Source organism: Glossina fuscipes, unplaced genomic scaffold (genome assembly GCF_014805625.2).
Source record: "Glossina fuscipes isolate IAEA_lab_2018 unplaced genomic scaffold, Yale_Gfus_2 112, whole genome shotgun sequence".
NCBI classification, from domain to species: Eukaryota; Metazoa; Arthropoda; class Insecta; order Diptera; family Glossinidae; genus Glossina; species Glossina fuscipes.
In genome coordinates this window covers 1,754,783-1,773,626 of record NW_023998455.1, presented here as the reverse complement: position 1 = coordinate 1,773,626, position 18,844 = coordinate 1,754,783, and the positions used below count along the sequence as shown (strand labels likewise).

At 35.1% G+C, this 18,844-nt stretch overlaps 2 protein-coding genes across 3 annotated transcripts in view; one reads left to right on the top strand and one right to left on the bottom strand.

Moving 5' to 3' along the window:
• The window catches only part of LOC119639463 (sensory neuron membrane protein 1), a 4,883-nt gene extending 1,307 nt beyond the window's left edge, over positions 1–3,576 (bottom strand). The window contains exons 1-5 of the mRNA XM_038036860.1: positions 3,222–3,576; positions 2,968–3,115; positions 1,043–1,297; positions 682–978; positions 1–142 (exon numbers count right to left, since the gene is read on the bottom strand). The exon at positions 1–142 is cut by the window's left edge and continues 131 nt beyond it. Coding sequence (XP_037892788.1) covers positions 1–142; positions 682–978; positions 1,043–1,297; positions 2,968–3,115; positions 3,222–3,490 — 1,111 coding nt within the window. The 5' untranslated portion in view covers positions 3,491–3,576. The remainder of the gene's footprint in view (positions 143–681; positions 979–1,042; positions 1,298–2,967; positions 3,116–3,221) is intronic.
• LOC119639461 (5'-AMP-activated protein kinase subunit gamma-1) overlaps positions 1–18,844 on the top strand; it is a 159,077-nt gene that overhangs the window by 43,229 nt on the left and 97,004 nt on the right. The gene's annotated exons all lie outside the window — the stretch shown is intronic.

Genomic DNA, 18,844 nt, shown 5'->3' with positions numbered 1-18,844 from the left:
GTTTTGAATCAGCTAAATAGAAATGTGGTAACGAAGCCAAGAAGGGACCTCCTAAACATGGCTGCAAATCTATAGTGCCTTTAGGCGGACAACTATCCGGATCATCAGGATCATTACAAAAGCAATGGTAATCGGGTTGTTCCTAACAGTTTTATGTAAAAAATGGATAATTAATTTTCTCTTTCCAAGGAATTTAAAATAACCACCACTCAAGATATATCGCGGAAAATCTTTTTATTAGGAAATTTCGAAAAAGCGTGTGCTAGAGTCTTCTATCTAATGTGCATCGATTGCGAATCAAGGCATAAGATTGCTCGAATAGTTATTTGCATTTGGAGAATTAAGTAGAGAGAGGTCTTAGAAGAATGATAGTGATCGTGTGCAAAAACGCTGTCGGGTACGAATTTGTGAAAAAATTTGAATTTCAGAAAAGCATGTGATAACGAATAAGTGCAAAATGTAGCGATAACATGGTGAGCGATTATTCGCCAATTCGAATTTCAATTGGGAAGTTAGAATGAAAGGAGTACAGCGACACAGCTTTTTTAAATTTTCGAACCCCACTATTAAGATAAGCAAACGACTAAAGATACTGTCAAGTTGGCAACGATTGTGTATGTGAAGTGAGAGCAAAGACGGCTCTCAAGTGGTGGATATAAATTTAGGAATTCCTCTAAATACCTTTAGATCTCCAAATTCGGTGGTAAAATGACTGGCCGGCATACCTGCATACGAAGATTTATGGGTATAAAAAGTGCCTATAGAGCGGCATAATTCAGGTGAAAATGCCCACAATCCTTGCTCCTTAGATAGAAATGGTGGAAATACGGTGCCATCAGTGCCAATAATTTCGTTACAATTATCGCCAGGCCAAACGTCCAATTCAGGCTCATCTTCAAAACGTATCACTTTACCCATTTTATGGATATTTTTAACTCCACGACAAGCCTTAAAATGACCCGCATCCGAATGATTGGCCTCGAGTAAAATAAATGAATTTAAATATCAAGCATTTTAGATCATCAATTATTTTTGTGCTTACCTTGCCCATGAATGAGAAGCCAAAATGAGTTTTATTTAATTGGATTGCTGCCTTAACCTCACCCGTGTAAAATGCCGAACAGACAGCCTTCGCTTCGAATTCGTCTGACGAACAGTCAATTGGAAAGCCGCGAAAGAATATGTCCATAAATGGTAATACCAAAAAAGGCTTCATATCACCAAAGATATGTGTGAGACCTTTAACAACTATATCCATCATAGGTGCACGTTCACGTTGCACCACAATTGTTGCGCCCTAAAAGAATGTCAATCATTAAAATAATAACTTAATAAAACAAATTATTTTTAATGTGCCAGCACTGCCGATGAATTATTTATAAATTCAATTTTAATTTAATCTATAAAGTTGTTAAATTGCTTTAGAATTCACGAAACGTTTAAAAGGCATTCAAGGGATCGCTTATACGCTTGCCTTAGTTGACACTTTCAATGAATTTTACTTAAAACTTAAGCAAAAGTTGAAACTGCTTTGAAAACTTATGCTAAGAACAGGACGGCAGATTGATATGTTTGTACGCTTGAGTTAAACAAATCATACGCTACGTTTGGTAAAAGGGTTTATTAAGTTTGTGCAGTACCCGCAAAGACCTAAAATAAACTCATCTTTTATTATACGAAATCTGCCCGTCCGCCTGCTTTCTTTCTTTGTGTTCAAAGTTAGATCGCGAAGTGTGTCCGTCCGTCTGTCTTCTTTCTTTGTGTTCAACGTTTAGGTCAGAAATTCTGAGATATATTAATGCAATTTGGTACAAGGGCAGCTTTTAACCCAAGGACGAATACTGTTGAAAATGGTTCGAATCGGACCGCCTTTCCGAACGCTGCCCATGTGAAGCTTCAATTTGAAAACTCACTATTTTAATTAATATTAGTGTAATTAGTAGAAACGATCTTTTTATAAAAAGATCGTTCGACTAAATTTTTTTATTAGTTCGGCGCGGCTCTTACTGACATCTGTATCCAATTTTATGCTATTATATTCCGTAGCCAGTTTCGGACTTTTTGAATTTCGCGAATAGCTGTGAGTCCAACGGAGTTAAATTAGATGAATAGGGCCTTCGACAAAAGATATGACTATTGATTCACTTTAGATACAAATATTTAGTGATGACCTTATTAACGTCCGTTTAAAAGATCTGCAAGGACCAATGTGATGTAAGAAAAAACATTACCATGATGCAAAATTCAAGAGTTGTCTGTCCATAGTTCTAGCGGAACTCTTAATTATTACTTTTATCTGGCCGAAGGGATAAAGGTTCCTTACGCCTCTAGGTGCCTCAGGTGATCTAAATACCCTATATGTTCTAGATTATCTAGGAGAACTAGCTGTTATAGGCGTCCTTGTTACCATAAATGGCCTAGATAGCCTAGATGCCCTAGAGGACTTATGGCTAGATGCCGTAGGTAGCCTAGATGTCCTAATCGACTTAAATAATCTTGGTTCGTAGATGCATTGGTGCCGCCAGATGCCCTAGGTGGATTAGCCGTCATAGGTGACCAAGACAGCGTAGGTAACCTACATGACCTAGGTTTAGATGCCGTAAGGCATATTGGTGCCATAGATGCTCTACATGCCATAGTGGGTCTGAGCGACTTATCTGCCGCAGGTGCCCTAGATGCCGTAGGTGTATGCTTTAAATGGCCATTTCCTCCACCTTATTCAACCGATTCCTTTTTCCGTGTAATCATTTTGTAAGTTTCTTTATCATCATTCTTACCTACGATCAGATAAGAATAGAATGCTAGATTCGTGGTTCCGTACACCACCGGAAATCTGCAACATATATTTTGAACTACCTAACAATGCTTTGCCTGATCCAATTGAAGACACAAACAAATTTCATTATTGTTTCTATGTATTGCGTCGGGTATAAATCGAAACTTATATGATATAAGAAAAAATCTTACGACTATTAAGGGATGCAAAACAGTTATGACTTCTTCGCCGGTTAAAGGAGCAGATTTTTCTTTGTTAAATATATACGTATTGCGCATATGATAATCAACGGTGTCTTCAACAGGATCATCGACTAAGTCATATTTTGATTTCCATTCACTGAAAACATAAAGAAAAAAAATATTTTGTATATTTTCTTAATTTCTTTCCTCTAAGAGGAAAGCGAAAAAGAGAGAAAGAAACAGAAAGCAAAGAGAAAACCTACTCAAAAACAAACGGTCCGACTTCTTTTAGAATTGCTTTTCCACCAGCGGCCAACTCATCCGGATTGGTTATGTTAAACATGTAAATATAGAAATGCAGGGGGAACGGAGTATTAGACCATAACTCACGCACATCAGTGCCCGGACTTAAGTTAATCATTTTTTTCATCGCGAATTTCATCACTTTCGGTATTACTAAGAAACCGACAGTAATAGCAACAGACAGTGCAGCGGCGGCTTTCTTTAATAAGCCCTCACGATTAACATGCATTTTCTTTACTCTCGATGGTTTAAGAATATATATATCTTGAAAATATGCAAAAAATGTGCGAATTTTTAATAAATTCGAAAATGGAAAGAAATCACTTTTTTAAAATCTTCCTTTTAGTGAATTAATTTTTTATTTTTTTTTTTAATTTTTTGCTTAATAAATGTTGCGCGTTTCTGTTAAGATTTATTTTCACTTTTCTAAGACGTTTGCGTTTGACGGTTGCTAACTAACTAACTGTCCACGCCAGTGTATGCGATTTTCAAACGTGCGAATAAAATAATTTCATGCAAAATGCTTAAAAAAAAAAAAAAAAAAAAAAAAAAATTTAACTTACGTTTATTATCTGAGAACCGAATGATTATTAACATTACTCCCTCATATATGAATTTTGTCAAAAAAGTATAGGGAATTGTAATCACCTAATAATACAGTGATGCATTTTATAGTTAATCTTACTGCAGACTAAATCATTCTGTGGCGTACCAAGAAGCCCTATTACAAGCTTAACGTCGCAATCGGCACAGAAGAAATTGGATTGCCATTGGAAGCAATGTGCAAGACAACGGTAGGCAAAAAGAATCCGGCATGGCACGTAAACTACGTTTAGTCACGCGCTTGTACACGGGACATAATTCCCTCGGGTTCCATCTAAAAAACATGGGTATGTCTGACATCGATTCATGCAGATTCTGTCAAGGGACGAATGAGACGTCCTATTATACTCTACGTGAATGTGAGACCATCTGTAGAATCAAACACCATGTATTCGGCGAGCATTTTGCAACACAGGACACATTTGCTCCGATCCAAAAAAAGTGGCGACATTCATAAGAATCGTAAAACTGGAGGGCTATGGACACGGGCGATTACAATAGACCTTCTAGGTAGCGGTACGGTTTGTCCACATAATTAATAATGTAATATTGCAGGCTAAGAGCCCGTCTGTGCTCGATTTTTTTTTGAAATTTTCGCTACGAACCAAACGTCGAATAAAAAGTTTCGAGTATGAAATCACTAGAAAAATAGAAAAAGTTCTAGTAAGTTCTACAGAAGAAATGACGGATATTATTATGAACTATATACACATACGTATATCAAAACAGAAGTACGCGTACACAAGTTCGCGTAATATAGATATTTGGTTCGATCAGAATCATTTTCAATAGTTTTCGTCCTTGGGACACAACAGCCCGATGTATCAATTTTGTTTGAACACAAGAAAAAACGACGGACAGATGGACAGACAAACTTAGAATCACTTTCTGCAATGAGCGACTTAGTAAAAGGTGGATTTATCTCAAATCCTTCTTAATATACCATTCTATCCTTGTTGTGTAGGGTGTAATAAAACAAGTAAGAACATTAAAGTCAATGCAGACTAACTATTAGACACTTTACATGATTTCGTCGTATACAGTTCTTCGCCCGGTGTAAGTTATTTCCATGCAAAGGCCAACTTTTCGCGAAGGTCCGCATATTGGAAGAATGCTTACTTCCTGCGGTATTCAAAAAATAGGCCAACGTGGTCCATATTCAGTAAGGTTGATTTCTATGTCAATTTACTGTTATGAACTAGTTTTCATGATTAAATGTTAAGATTATACTCCTTTACTGTATAAAGATTAAAGATTCGTAAGAACGGTTATATGAGGAAGGGTTACAAAAATTGCCCCAGCCCAACAATACTTTTCTGACTAATCTAGAATGCCCCAATAATATTACATAACGAATTTTGTCGAGATGGGGAGTTATATGGGGAGTGGTGGTTGAAACAGTAGGGACTGATCCAAACGATTTCCAATAGCACGTTCGATATACGTCCACACCAACTTAATACACACTTATATGTATATAGAAGGAATGCATAAAGTATGCAAGGAGTCGCCCTTCTTATCGATCACATCTCATTTGACGATGATGATGAATATGCTGTCTTTTAAGCTTGAGAAAGCTAAGTCATGGTCTTCAAGTGTGGTTTGGATGGTTTCGACCTAACATCGTTGCTTTCTTCCGAAAGAGATTGGAGATTTTAATTTTTTTTCATACTTAAATTTTCACTTGTTGATGATTATCACAACTGAATGAAACGATTGGAGAAAACTCGCAAGAAAGTACGCAAAAAAAAAATATTGTACCATAACTTCCTTAAACGGGAAGTTCGTCATATTAGTTATGACAAATGTTGATTGATGCCCGTCACTATTTTGACAGGGAAACTATGTAGGCGTTTGCATACACACACGCATTTATGCATACATTCGTCAAAAGTTTTTCCACTTTACGATGCCTTGAAATGTCTTTCAATATCTTTGCATATAATATACGTGCAGGGCAATTATATAACTAACGTCTGCCCATTCAAACTTCTCCCCGATTCGTTGCACTATCTTAACAATCATAGCCCGCCCTTTCAATCAATGCTATTTTTTTTTTTTCTTGTCCTCCAATAGTAATAACTGTTATGCTTCATTGGCGTACGCGTCATTTCTATAATTTTCTTTGGAAATTGTTTTAGTCGTTGTTGTTGTGCATTTTCTCTATAATTATTTTCAAAACTTTTTCGCAAGTGTTTCCGTTTTTGGTTAAGGAAAAAACAAAATCTTACATAAAATACGTTAAAGAATTAACACCAATTAAGGAGGAAATTATTGTTATTATTGTTATTATTATTTTAAATGATTTGGCGAAAAAATTTATTTTTTTTTTTCACCTAAGGACAAAATGTTCACTACGATGTGTTTTATTAGCACTTGTAGTATCGATCTAGACATTTGTTAGACGCTAAAATTGAAATCCAGTCATACTTTCTGGGTTTACAAGTAAAAAGATTGTAGGCCGCCGCGGGCCCCCAATGCGGCCATGGCGGCCATGGACACACAAAACACACTAGTATAACAAATTTGATCAAAATTGCGATCTGTAGGTTGAACACAACAAAATAAAACGGACGGATGGATAGACACATTTATATCGATTCATAAAATGCCTGTGAATCGATCAATATAATAAAGGTTGAGTCTATTCCTTCCTTCCTACTGGGTGCTGTATACATCCGCACTGTGCCAAGAGTGATGCATGATGATAAAGACTTTAAAGACGCAATTTCTTACATATTGCATACGTAGTTAGGTTTTGAAGTATTTTCCAATAACATCGAATCAAGAAATCGAATCATCCCACGTCATTGTAAGAAATTTGATCAAAATTACGCAAAAATTGCGACCTGCAGGTTGAGCGCAAGAAAAGCGAAGGACAGACGAAGAGACAAACTTGAATTTCGAAAGATTCAAAAAGTGCCTGTGAATCGATCAATATAATAAAGAGTCCATCTATCTCATGTCCTTTTAGGCGTTATACACATCCACACAAACTTACTATGCCCTAGTGCGATAAGTGATATAGGGTGTCATTCAGAAGAAAACCTTAATAAGTCATATACAGCTTTTTACTAACAACGCGCTCCGGTGTAGTATAAGTCTTCACTTTTAGAAACAGCTTTCATAATCGCTTTGCGGTCGAGAGCAATTTTTCTCCCATCCTCTTCTTTATCAGAAGCCTGTTTTAGTTTGTAATGGAATGAGAGAATGAGAAAACCGAGGATTCGTACCACTTGAGTCGATAAATTTATCATCGGAGGAGGATAGTCTTTTTTATTCTTGTACATATCACCAATGAAATAGCAACGAATTTGTAGTTAACCCAGCAGTATTGCCGCTTATGCTTTTTCAATTTTAATAACCCACAGACAATATAAGTAAAAATTATTTTTCTAAGGATCGAATAAATTGAAGAAAAGTAATGGAAAGTTACGAAAGGAAACTTTTAATTCTCCCAATTATGGTTTGATTGAACTTGTACATCTATTAACACACATTACCACTTACTAATGGTAACGATAATTGCCATTGTTATTAACTTAGGCCGAAGGCGTTTGCAACATTTTGCATGTTTTGCAATTGTTTAAAGCAATTATATAAAATTTATTTGCTTAATAAATAAAATTTTAAGTTTTTGCACTCTACCCACCTATAGTGTAAGCGTATGTAAACTTTGTTGATGTATGCAACACCCAAAAGGACTTGAGTCATACGTATCGATCGATTTACACTTATTTTCTGAATTGATATAAATTTGTCGGTCCATCTATCCAAGCATTCAACTTACATGTCGCAATTTTCAACATATTTTGATGACGCCCTTGGATCAGCAAAGAATATCAATGAAAATAGTCCGGATCGGGCCGTCCACCACAAAAAATAGTCCAATTTTCAGAATTTTGCGAAAAAAAATCGCTTAGCAACAATACTTCGGCATTTTAAATTATTGCAAAAACTTTAAACCTTTCTATGTAAGCACTCCTACGGAAATTGAATATTAATATGGTAAAAAGGCCTAATTTTCAATGAAAATTCACTTATAGTAATAATTTGACATAAAAACTAATCTTATTGAATTTGGACCCTGCTGAGTCCTAACCTCTGAAATGGTCCTTACGAAATATAAGTCTTTATATGCCAAGACTTTTTAGTTTCCAGTATTTTATGGTGGAAGTCGGTTCTTAGTAAATTAACCATCGCGAGTTTGGATTACATGAGTCTATTTATTAGACCGTATCACATAACATGGGTGGCACTCAATGAAAGCAAACCTTTCTATGGCGAAAAAATCTATGGAAAATGGAAAATTATAAAAAAATTACAAAGAAGCTGACTGTATAAGCGTTGTGGCGTGGCCTATCTAATGGTCGGTCTTGCCCAACTATAGCGTTCTCACTTATTTTTATGTAATATTTTCATACATTTGCTGTTTGTTTCTCGCCCCATACCAGGCCTGATATTGGGAAGTCCTTCTGGTCAAGTCTACTTCTGGTTTATTGCAATGGTAGCAACAGTAAAATAATGAAACAGTTTACAAGTAAATAAAGTTTCCTATCGATCATGTTACTTGACGTTTCGAGTATCCTCCAATATGATGACTTTCATAAAAGTTATGCATAAAAATTATATATAATTTTTGGTATATTATTAAAAACATGGATGAATGAATCACTGTGTTAGGCAAACAGGGGTAGGGTATTCACTTGTCGACCTTGTCCAGCTATTATGTTCTGAATTGTTTTATTATACCCTAAACAACACCGGTTCTAGCGTACATTAAGAAGGATCTGAGATGATCTCACTTTTTATTACTTCGGTCATTGCAGGAAGTGATTCCTTATTTGGCTGCCTATTTGTTCGTCATTTTTTTTTTTTTTGTGTTCAACCTACAGGTGAGACATGATGATAACCAACCAGTTTTGGCCCTAGGATGGACACTATTGAAAATAGTACGCATCGGACCATTTGTTCGATCACACTGCCCATATAAATTCTGAGTTTAAAAAGTGTCTCTATACAACTCTATATTATAGGAGGAGGTGTAGCGTATAAAAACCACTTTTTCTTCATAAAAACAAATTTAAAAGTTGGGTGTCCAATATGTGTTCCAATGACTTCTTAAATGCGTCCTGCTTACGCATATAAATTTTCTAAAATAGCAGAAAAAATAATTGTTTGGAATTTTCAACAGGTGTGGAATTATATTGTAACTGTTTATAGATTTGTAGAAGTTTTTCAACACTAATTACAAATTTAACCTTGAAATGTATTGACAATGGTCTCTATTTATATTATTTTTCGTTGCAAGAAAAAAAAAAACCGGAAGTTTTTATCATTGGAAACAGTTACACTCAATTATTGTTAGTAGCTCCTTCCAAACTATGCAATAGTAGAATTACATATATATATATATATATATATATATCCGCAAAGTTGTATAACCTTGCAAAGACTCGTAACTACTTACATATATTCCTGCACGGAAGTGAAGTTATATTTAAATATAATAGAGAAAGGACACGAACCAAGAATTGTAACAGAAAACCCTTAAGCAATTAACAGAGTTATGTTAAACGAAGTCTCGAAAGGATTTAAATCAAAATCATAGTAAAAATTGAACCATTGAAACCAGGTCTTTATGTATAAGTACACATTGGGTATCCAACCTTGCCTCCATTAATTTTCTTTTTCGATAGTCGAGGCTTTATTGTAAGCATCTTCCTATGCAATTAGTAGTCAAAATAGTATACTGTCTACCGGGCACCACTTCTGTCAATGCAAATAACGTGCGAAGAGAACAAGTTTGATCTTTTAAAGTTATCCACAAAATGTCCTAAATTTGGGCATTGTCATAAGTACAGAAGGATCGTTGAACTAAACAACAAGCTATCCTTTAAAACTAGTGTTAATCGGGAAAAATAATGTATGCGAGAACAGTAAAACATTCCACGTTAGAACTGTGAACATTTTCCTATTTGAGGACGAATTTCTTCGTGCTGCAAATCCACCTGATTCCATATAAATAATTTCCATATCATAGTCCTCATGGAATGCAACTCAAAGTTCAAACTCTGAAATTTATAACTCATTGTAGGTTTTTGCAAATGTCTAGGTGGACTGTTTTTACACTGAAACGTTTACTGTTTCATGAAATTTTTCAGTGCCTTCTTTCATTTACAGTGGCTCTGTTTCGCCACATTGGCGTAGAGTTCGTTTTATATGCAGGATTTAAAGAAAAAAACTCCAATAGGACTAAATTGAACAATTTTGACGTCGAGCTGAAGTGTCCACTTTGCGTTAATAGCCAAAACGAGTCAAATAATGTTTGGAATATGATGTCTACACCTGTCGAAGCTACTTAATCAAGCCCATTAGCTTACGAGCTATATGTAAGCGACCGCTTGCATCCTTTAGTTTGCAAGGCAGTCCTCGCGTCACTTATGAAAATTGGGCAGACTGATATAGGAATTGTCGTAACTGAATTTGTTTCAAACTCTTCCCTCTGGACAAGGCGAGATCCATCATATATCGTTAACTATTCAGTGTGGCCATACCCATCACGATACTCCCCGAAAAAACATACCCAGTAGTCAGTAAAGCCTTCGCTCCTTCGACAACTTTCCGTAGGCACTTTTAGTGCATGTGACTTTGTTGAGTTGGGTATACTGGTACCGATCGCTCGTATAATGCTTTTGGTTTGCCGGCAATGTCAGGCATTACTCCAATTTCTGTGGCCCTCTTATAGCCATGTGTGAACAGCCATAGCAGCTAAATACTAAGTAAATAAGTCTGCAAGCAGACGGCCGACGATACTTACGGTGACTTCTGCGTAATAGTTTCTCGTTGCCAGGAGCTAAAATGCATCAGTCAAAATCGTTGGGTAAACCAATCCCATCACAGACCCACATTTTCTAACAGCTATGACCCAATTATATCGTCAATTAGGAAATGACATCAGACAGTCGCTTGTTGTGGTTATAGGATTTATTCGACTCTCTGTCTTGCCTTGCCGGAGTCTCAAATTTGACATACAAGAAAAAAAGAGTAAATGATTTATGAAATTAAAATAAACTTTTGATCCCGAATTTTCATCAACATTTGATCCCCAACGCTTTTGTAAATACCGTTCAGCAGTGTTTCTGCTTACCCTCTTCTGGATTATTGATTGAACATTTTTTATAAAATCTCTCAACTCTGACCACTTTCCACCACTACTTACTGTCACTTAAACTTATCGATGAAGCAAAGATGTTAGGTAGAACGTTCTTACACTAATTTTTACCATTTGACTGAGCCAGCAGGAATGTGTTTTTTAATGCCAATAGAATTCCTTTGAATTAGTTGCTAATTTAGATTCTCAGATTTGCCGATATTTGAGTATCGATAGTTTACCTGTTTGGTCTCGTGCGTCTAGTTAATATCCATCATATTTACATATATGGCTTCAAATTCTATTTATATGTATATAGTTTCCATACTTCATTGCTGCCTAACGGTTTAAACAGCTGTGTTTATCTCGTGATGAACATAACGCTATCACCAAACGATATCGAATTTTATTAAGGCCGACATTGTTTTTAGTAAATTCTTATAAAACTGTGACTTTTCCCCGATCTCTAAAAAGGTATCAGTTACGCTTACGCTTTCTATTTTTACTTTCCTTGCCTTAAACAGTGTATTTATATTTATATACATTTCAGTGTATGTTTGTTTGTAAACATGATATGACTAATTGTTTAAATTTTTTTTTTTTTATTTTTATTTGTATTTTTTCTTGTTTGGTTTGAATTCATTTGTAAATACACGCAGAACAAAAATTTATATTAATTTTATTATTCCGTTTGTCGCGAGTAGGTACGAAATATTCATAAACTGTGTAAATTAGCTTGAATACGTCTGTCCGTCCGTTCGTTTATCAATCATTTGCCCCAAATTTAGTATAACTACTTTTTCATTTGATATGATGGACAAGCCACGTTAAGGAATGGATAAATACGGTAAATATGTCTGTCCGTCCGTTCGTATATCAATAATTTGCGCCAAATTTAGTATACCCACTCTTTGATTTGACTTGAGGGACAAACAAGCCAAGGAATGGACGGTACCTGACCAAAAAAACCACGCCCTCAATATCGAAAAATGTCTAAGGTTCTAAAGGAAAAAATTAAAATTTTGATTTACTTCCAAATTTAAGTGCAACCCCGTTGCAAAATCGTTTCGGTGTCGTAAGCACTATCACCGAAAAATTGAACGTTTCTTGTAAACAATATTTAGGTAAGAACAAGTGTCCAAAAGGCATTCAAAGGCAGGTACAAATTCTTCATTAGCTTTTTTTTTTCTTTTTTCGTAAATATGATGAAATGAATCTACAAAATCGCAAAATATTTAAAAAAGAATAATAAAGCCATGGCAGATTTTGACACGCATTAAAAAGCTTGATAACATCTACAGTCAATAAATGAACAAGGAAATCTGTTGTTAGGAAATTACTTAAACTAATCGCGATGTTATTGTGGCTCAGATAAAGTACTATGCGTTGATACTAAGCATTTTCCTTAACCACGCGGCGAATCATCCCTTCTTAATCGACTGAATGCCTGAGGAGAAGAAGAAGAACTTAAAGGGGTTGCCAGGAACAGCTACTTCATATGATTACCACAAAACTGTTTACTATATGAGTGATTTATTAAAAATTTTGGCGGTTCGGAAACGAAAAGTTTTGGCGAATACAAAAATCATAAACTTATTCATTATATTGATGATAGACCTAAGAGAAGTTCTGCTTTAGGCCTTTACATGATATATATTTGTATCAAAATCCTTCTATAGATTGCAAGTCGTTATCAGTAATTTGATTTCGCTGCTTCCTCTGAATCCCACAATTTCGCATACCCACCTCTATGCTTTTCGCATTGTATTCTCCAAGTTCTTTTATTTGATACCCATATCGCTGGTATATTATGAAAAAAAAAAACGAACTGACCCCCATCCATCATCCTTTAGCGGCGAGTACAAAGAAGATGCGAGCTAAGTTTTCTTTAAACTATAGAATTATAAGAATCTTGGCGTAGAAAGCTGGCATCATATAAACATTCTCCTAATAATCTTAACGAGCTATAAAACAATACAAAAACTTGTCGAAAGCAAGCCAAAGCGTGTAAAATCTGTCATAAAAAAAAAGATCTATGAACAAAATACGAAATTTCCATGTAAAGAACGTGAATCGTGAAAAACGGGACAAATGAATCCATTTGGCTCTTGTTTACTTATTCATGAATTGCATTTCGTTGTATTTTTTACAGTTAGTTCGAAGAGAGTAAGGATTAATGTTTTAGGTAAACTTGTTCCCCCTACTGCGATAATTACAGGAGTTTATTTGCTCTTCAATATACTCTTCACTGCTCTTCACTCTAGATAGATACAACTAAATCGATTTGGAAGTTAATGATCCAAGCAACTTTAGCAGTCCATGGTAGAAGAGAGAAATATATAAGGATAAGTCAATTCGCAGTCTTCGAACGGTAAACTTAAGAAAAGACAAAAGAAGAGAGTAAGAATTAGTGTTTTAGGTAAAGTCTTTTCACCGGGAATTGTATGTTTACTTGCTTTTTAATATTAGGTGTCCAGTTTTGCCCGCCATTGCAGATAGATATAACTCAATCGAATTGGAATCTTACAATAGTGCGAACTCTAGCAAGAGAGATATAGATATAAGTCGAATCGAATGAAAGTCTTACAATGGCAAAAGTTTAAGCAATGGGTAAAAATACGGACGGATAGGTATAATTGAATAGACTCAGATTCTCCTAATCGCCAAACCTTTAGTAACGCACAGAAAGAACGGCAGGCAGGTAAAGCTGGCTTCATTGATAATCTTGTGATTGCAGAAAGGTAATCCTACTCTCCTACTTCCTAAGAGGAACAGCCACAGAGGTAAATTAACTCCAATTCTTTGCGTCGCAGTAACTTGGACAGCGAGTCGAAGCAAAACGAGAAAACTAAACCATCCTATGAGAAGGAAGAGAGATCTACAAATACAGTTAAATCGGTTCGAAGCCTTATGGACGCAAGCAAAGGAGGAGAGGCAAACCGGCATAGGTAACGCGCAAACTAAAAATCGCTCGCAATTTTGCCGTCACAAAACAATTTTAAACATGAGCAGGAAGAAAGTCGAGCGGATATTTACAACGCACGTGAATAGCGTCAGACCAATACAGTTGAATCGAATCGGAAGGTAACGATCGTAAGATCTTTTGCAACTCGTAACCTAAATTCAATCTTACTATCTTAAAATGATTTTAACAATGAGCAGAAAGAGAGCCGGAGGGATATAATTAAACCGGTTTGAAGTCTTACGATCACAAGGGTCTTTACAATGCAAGAGATTCAAGACGCATAAATGTATAGCTAAATTGAACCAGGATGGAAGAGTCCTTGCAACGTGTATAAGGAGGCAGGTACAGACATAACTAATTCTCTAAAAATCTTGTGATAACAAAGCTTTTGCCGCGCATAGGGGAAGCGCAGACAGACCTGAGACTAAATCGAGGTGTCTGCAGCTCAATCGATTCGGTGTCACATGTGAATGGAAAATGTATAGAACGGCGACGAACTGTTTGAAAGGTCATTAAAAACTTTCCCTTCAGTGATGAGTGCAAAAAGATAGCGTACCTTGTAAAAAAGCAATTTTGTTTTATCTAATAATGTTTGAAGACAAAGGAGATTCTCAAAAAATTCCAAAAGTATATATAGTTATCGCATCTCTATCAAAATCGAAATCCACCCAAGTACTCCGACAAGGGCTTTTTAACGTGAACAACTTGTTTATAATTTTATACATTAAAACTTATCTAGTTACTCATTGTTTATTGTCATGTTTTGTTTTATTTTTTGCTCGACACTGAAGTGTGATTATAATTTTCATTTTTTTTTTTTTTTTAATTTTTATTTTTATTATTTTTTTTGTAATTATCAATTACTGGCTTCAGCCATGTAATGTTTTATTTTTTTGTTTTTTGCTTTGTTTTGTTTCGTTGGATTGTCATTTTCTTGGCATAATTTTGTCACGTGCTTAATATTTACTCTACGTATTGTAGAGTTCATTTATTATAGATCCGAAAATTAATTTGTATTTTATTTATGTAATAATGATAAGCATTTTCTTTTTTTTTTGCTTTTTTTTTTTTTTTTTGTTTATTAATTGAAAGTGGAATTTTTGAAAATAAGTTAAAGTATTTACAAATTTTTTTCTAAAAATTTGCTTTGTCAGCATAAATTACATGCCATTGAACGTTGAAACTTATTTAAATAAATAAATGATTAAAAAGAGGAGTCGATAGTAAACACAGAAAGTAGACAAGCAAAAACATTACAGTGGGCCATGACCCATCATCCTGCTGGTATTTATGAAATAACTTTTGAAAATGGCGCGTTATATAAGAAGTGATCCAATCCGAACTAATTTCAATAGCGTTAGTACTTGAGACAAGTTTCCACAAAATATCTCTAAAATTGCGTACTGTAAGTTGAAAAAAATTGAGTGGACAAAGGGACAGACAAGAAAGTTGTCCAAAATAGATTCAAACGTGCCGGTATACCAAACTTTATCAAAATATCTCAAAAATTGCAATCTGCAGATTGAACACAAGGCAGGCGGATGGACAGACAAGTTTATACCGATCCAGAAAGTGATTCTAAATCGATCGGTATAATAGAAGGTGGTTCTATCTCAAGTTCTTCTTGCTGTCGCATGCATCCACGCCAACCACAAGTGTAGGTGTAGGTGTAGGGTGTAAAAAATGATCGTTCACTCAAACGAAGAAAGGAAAACGAGTAGGAAGGGAATCTCAGGAAATCTGAGAAAGATGGGGAATAAAAAAGGGCATAGGGTTTGTGTGCGGGATCCATACTCTTCTCGAGAGATGGATAAACATGGTAAAGAAGGACTTAAGGTGGACTTTATAAGAGATTCATATTTTTCTAGAAAGCTGAACTAATATAGTAAGGAAAGGTTTAAGGGGAAAGTTGAAAATATATAGTAGACAGAGCCTCAAGAAGCGCTTAAGGTCTATGTGTGGGATTCATATTCCACATCATATTCCACGGATGAGAATATATAATAAAAAGGGGCTTAAGGTCTTTATGTGAAGTTTACATCTTTCTAGAAAAAGAACAAATAGAGTAGAGAAGGACTTAAGGTCTGAGTGTGAGATACATATCCTCATAGAAACATAAAAAGACATAGTAAAGAGAGGCTCAAAATTCAAGTTTGTTGTATTCTTCTAGAAACCTAGTAGAGAGGGTCTCCAGGTCTTTGCGTGTAAGTCTCATATCCGAGATAAACAAATCTCGCAGATAGGAGCTCCAGATCTGAGTATGTGATTTTCATTTCATTTTCTTCTAGAAAGAGATAAAAAAGGCTAATAAAAAGTGGCTGAGGAATTCTTTACGAAATTCGTACATTTTAAGAAAGACGAGAAGAATTTATAAAAAGAATGACCTAAGGCATTTTGCGGATTTCATAATCTTCCGGAAATATGGCAGAATGTAGTAAATAGCGACTCAAGGCCTGCTAAGCAAATTTAGTCTTGGATAAATTTATACATCCAGAATGTAAAAATGTTTGAAAGCCTGCATATTATGTTTGTGTAATGACGCCATCGACCTGCATTTTTCTCTTATCGAACGCTGTTCACTTATATTTGTTCATAGAAAAATTAAGTCATGACAACACGAGCACTTTAATTTATTAATAGAGACACACAATATATACACAACAGTATATCCATTCATATGCAAAATTATAGTATTTAAAAAATGTTTTTTATTCTTAAAGGGTGTGTTTTTTTCACCGGGCTCACATGCACACATACTTATTCGATTTAATACTTTAACGTAATAAATTATTTTAAATGTGAAAAATGAAAATTATTCATCTTATGATATATACAATACGTATGTATATATAACAATAACACAAAGAAAAATGATTCATAATTTTCTTAAAAATTTTCAAATTCACAGAGCAAAGGTATATCAATTTTTTTTATACCATTTATTATTCGACGGGGTATGAAACTTTAAATTCTCAAAAACTTTTCAAAAATTTTTTAGCTCAACAGAAAAAATCGACCTGAGTGGCTGAGTAGGCAAAGAGACTCGTCTTAACAATTTAATGAACGCAGCTTCAAATCTCATGTGTGTTAGAGTTTTGAATAAAGCCGATAGCCTTTCGATGCTAGAGTTCTAAGACTTGAATGTATTCTCTGGCAAAGAAATTAATAATAAAACTTACAAAAAATTTTTTTTAATACTCAAGACTTTGCTTGGTGTAGATGTCCATTCCGCAGAAGGAAACTGTAGACGTCTGATCCTTTTTTGCTGCTCGTGAAAACAGGCATTAGAGACCTCACTTTTAAGACTAGTATGAGCGCTCGTGGCGTTACATTAAGCGTAAAGTGCCTTATAAGCGTAAGTTCGCCACAGATGGTACTCCGGCAAGACTCATTGGCATTGCTGCCATAGCGTCTTAAAAAGCCTTGTCCCTTTTAATGCTAAACCTGAAAGCAGAACCAAGAAGCAAACATTTTACTTTTTCTAAATTTTAACTAAAGGTCTACTTAACTTAAACTTAAGTCAGCAGCTAAATGTTCTAATGGTTCGAGTGAAAGAACAAATGAACAAATGTCTAGATTGTTGTCTTGTTTGCCAAATTTAATATATCTTCAATGATCGGAAACTTTTGCAAAGATAAAGCAATATCTACTTAAACATTAAATTTGATGAGATCACCTGTAAATTAAAGTTGGGTTGAAATAGTACGTTTCTGCGAAAGTCTAATGCAATCTCAGAAGCACTTACATATGCAGACTCCTTCTAAGAAACTTCCCTTAGGGTATTTTTGGATATTTTAATACGGCCTCCTATCAGCTTCTATAAGATGTGATGTCGTTTCAGGACAAGACTACTTTCGCGACCAAAATGCAGCGATCTGGTTCAGCAAGTTCTGTTCCTCTGTTTCTTCTCACTTCTGATTTTTCGAAATTTAATTTATTTTAATTTTCGCAACTTATCTATATTATATAGGGAGATAATGAATTTATATTCTATCCAAAAACTATTATAGTATATAGGTGTTATGGGATGATGACGTTCGTCCTCGTATTGCAAAATCTGTTTAGGCAACGAGAGCAGCACTAGATAGGAATGCGTTAAGCTTCTTGCGACATTCATAGGAATTCATCTGTCTTCTAATTCATATCCGTTTCAATCGATGACTTATTGTCTGTGTGAGGAAGACTAAGTTGAAGTAATAGCGGTCCGGGTACCTCGCTGAAAACAGCGGTCTACCTGATATATTTCTTGACTGGAATGATGCTTGGACCTTCATCTGAGCTAAGACAAGGCGATTGCAAGAGTGTGAAGTTATATTTAAATATAACTAGCAAAGGAACAAACCAAAATTTTTTTGCAGAGCTCTGTAAAGCCGTTAACAGAATTCTGTTAAAGGAAGTCTTGCAGGGATTTAATTCAAAATTCAAAATACAAGTAAAATAGAACTTTTCCAGAATTTTTTTTGCAAAATAGTATCAACAAAACTTGATTTTACGTAAATTAATTAATATTCGAAAGGACAACATTTTTACACTGTCAAAAATGAGGTTGATAAAGCGAAATTTTGCGTAGTTACTGTGGGCAAACCATGTCCTGTGAAAAAATGAAACTAAAACAGACTGAATCCACTATTAATAGCCTTCCCAACAATGTGCAGGTTGTATTTAGTTTTGTTTGGAGAACGGGACTTTAAAAATTAACTTGATGTAGGCTAACATGTAGGCAAACTTTTAAAAGCCACTTTGGGCAAACCATGTCCTGTGAAAAAATGAAACTAAAACAGACTGAATCCTCTATTGATAGCCTTTGATAACAACTGACTCAAACCTGGACAAGCATATCACAAGCACTAATTTTACGCTCG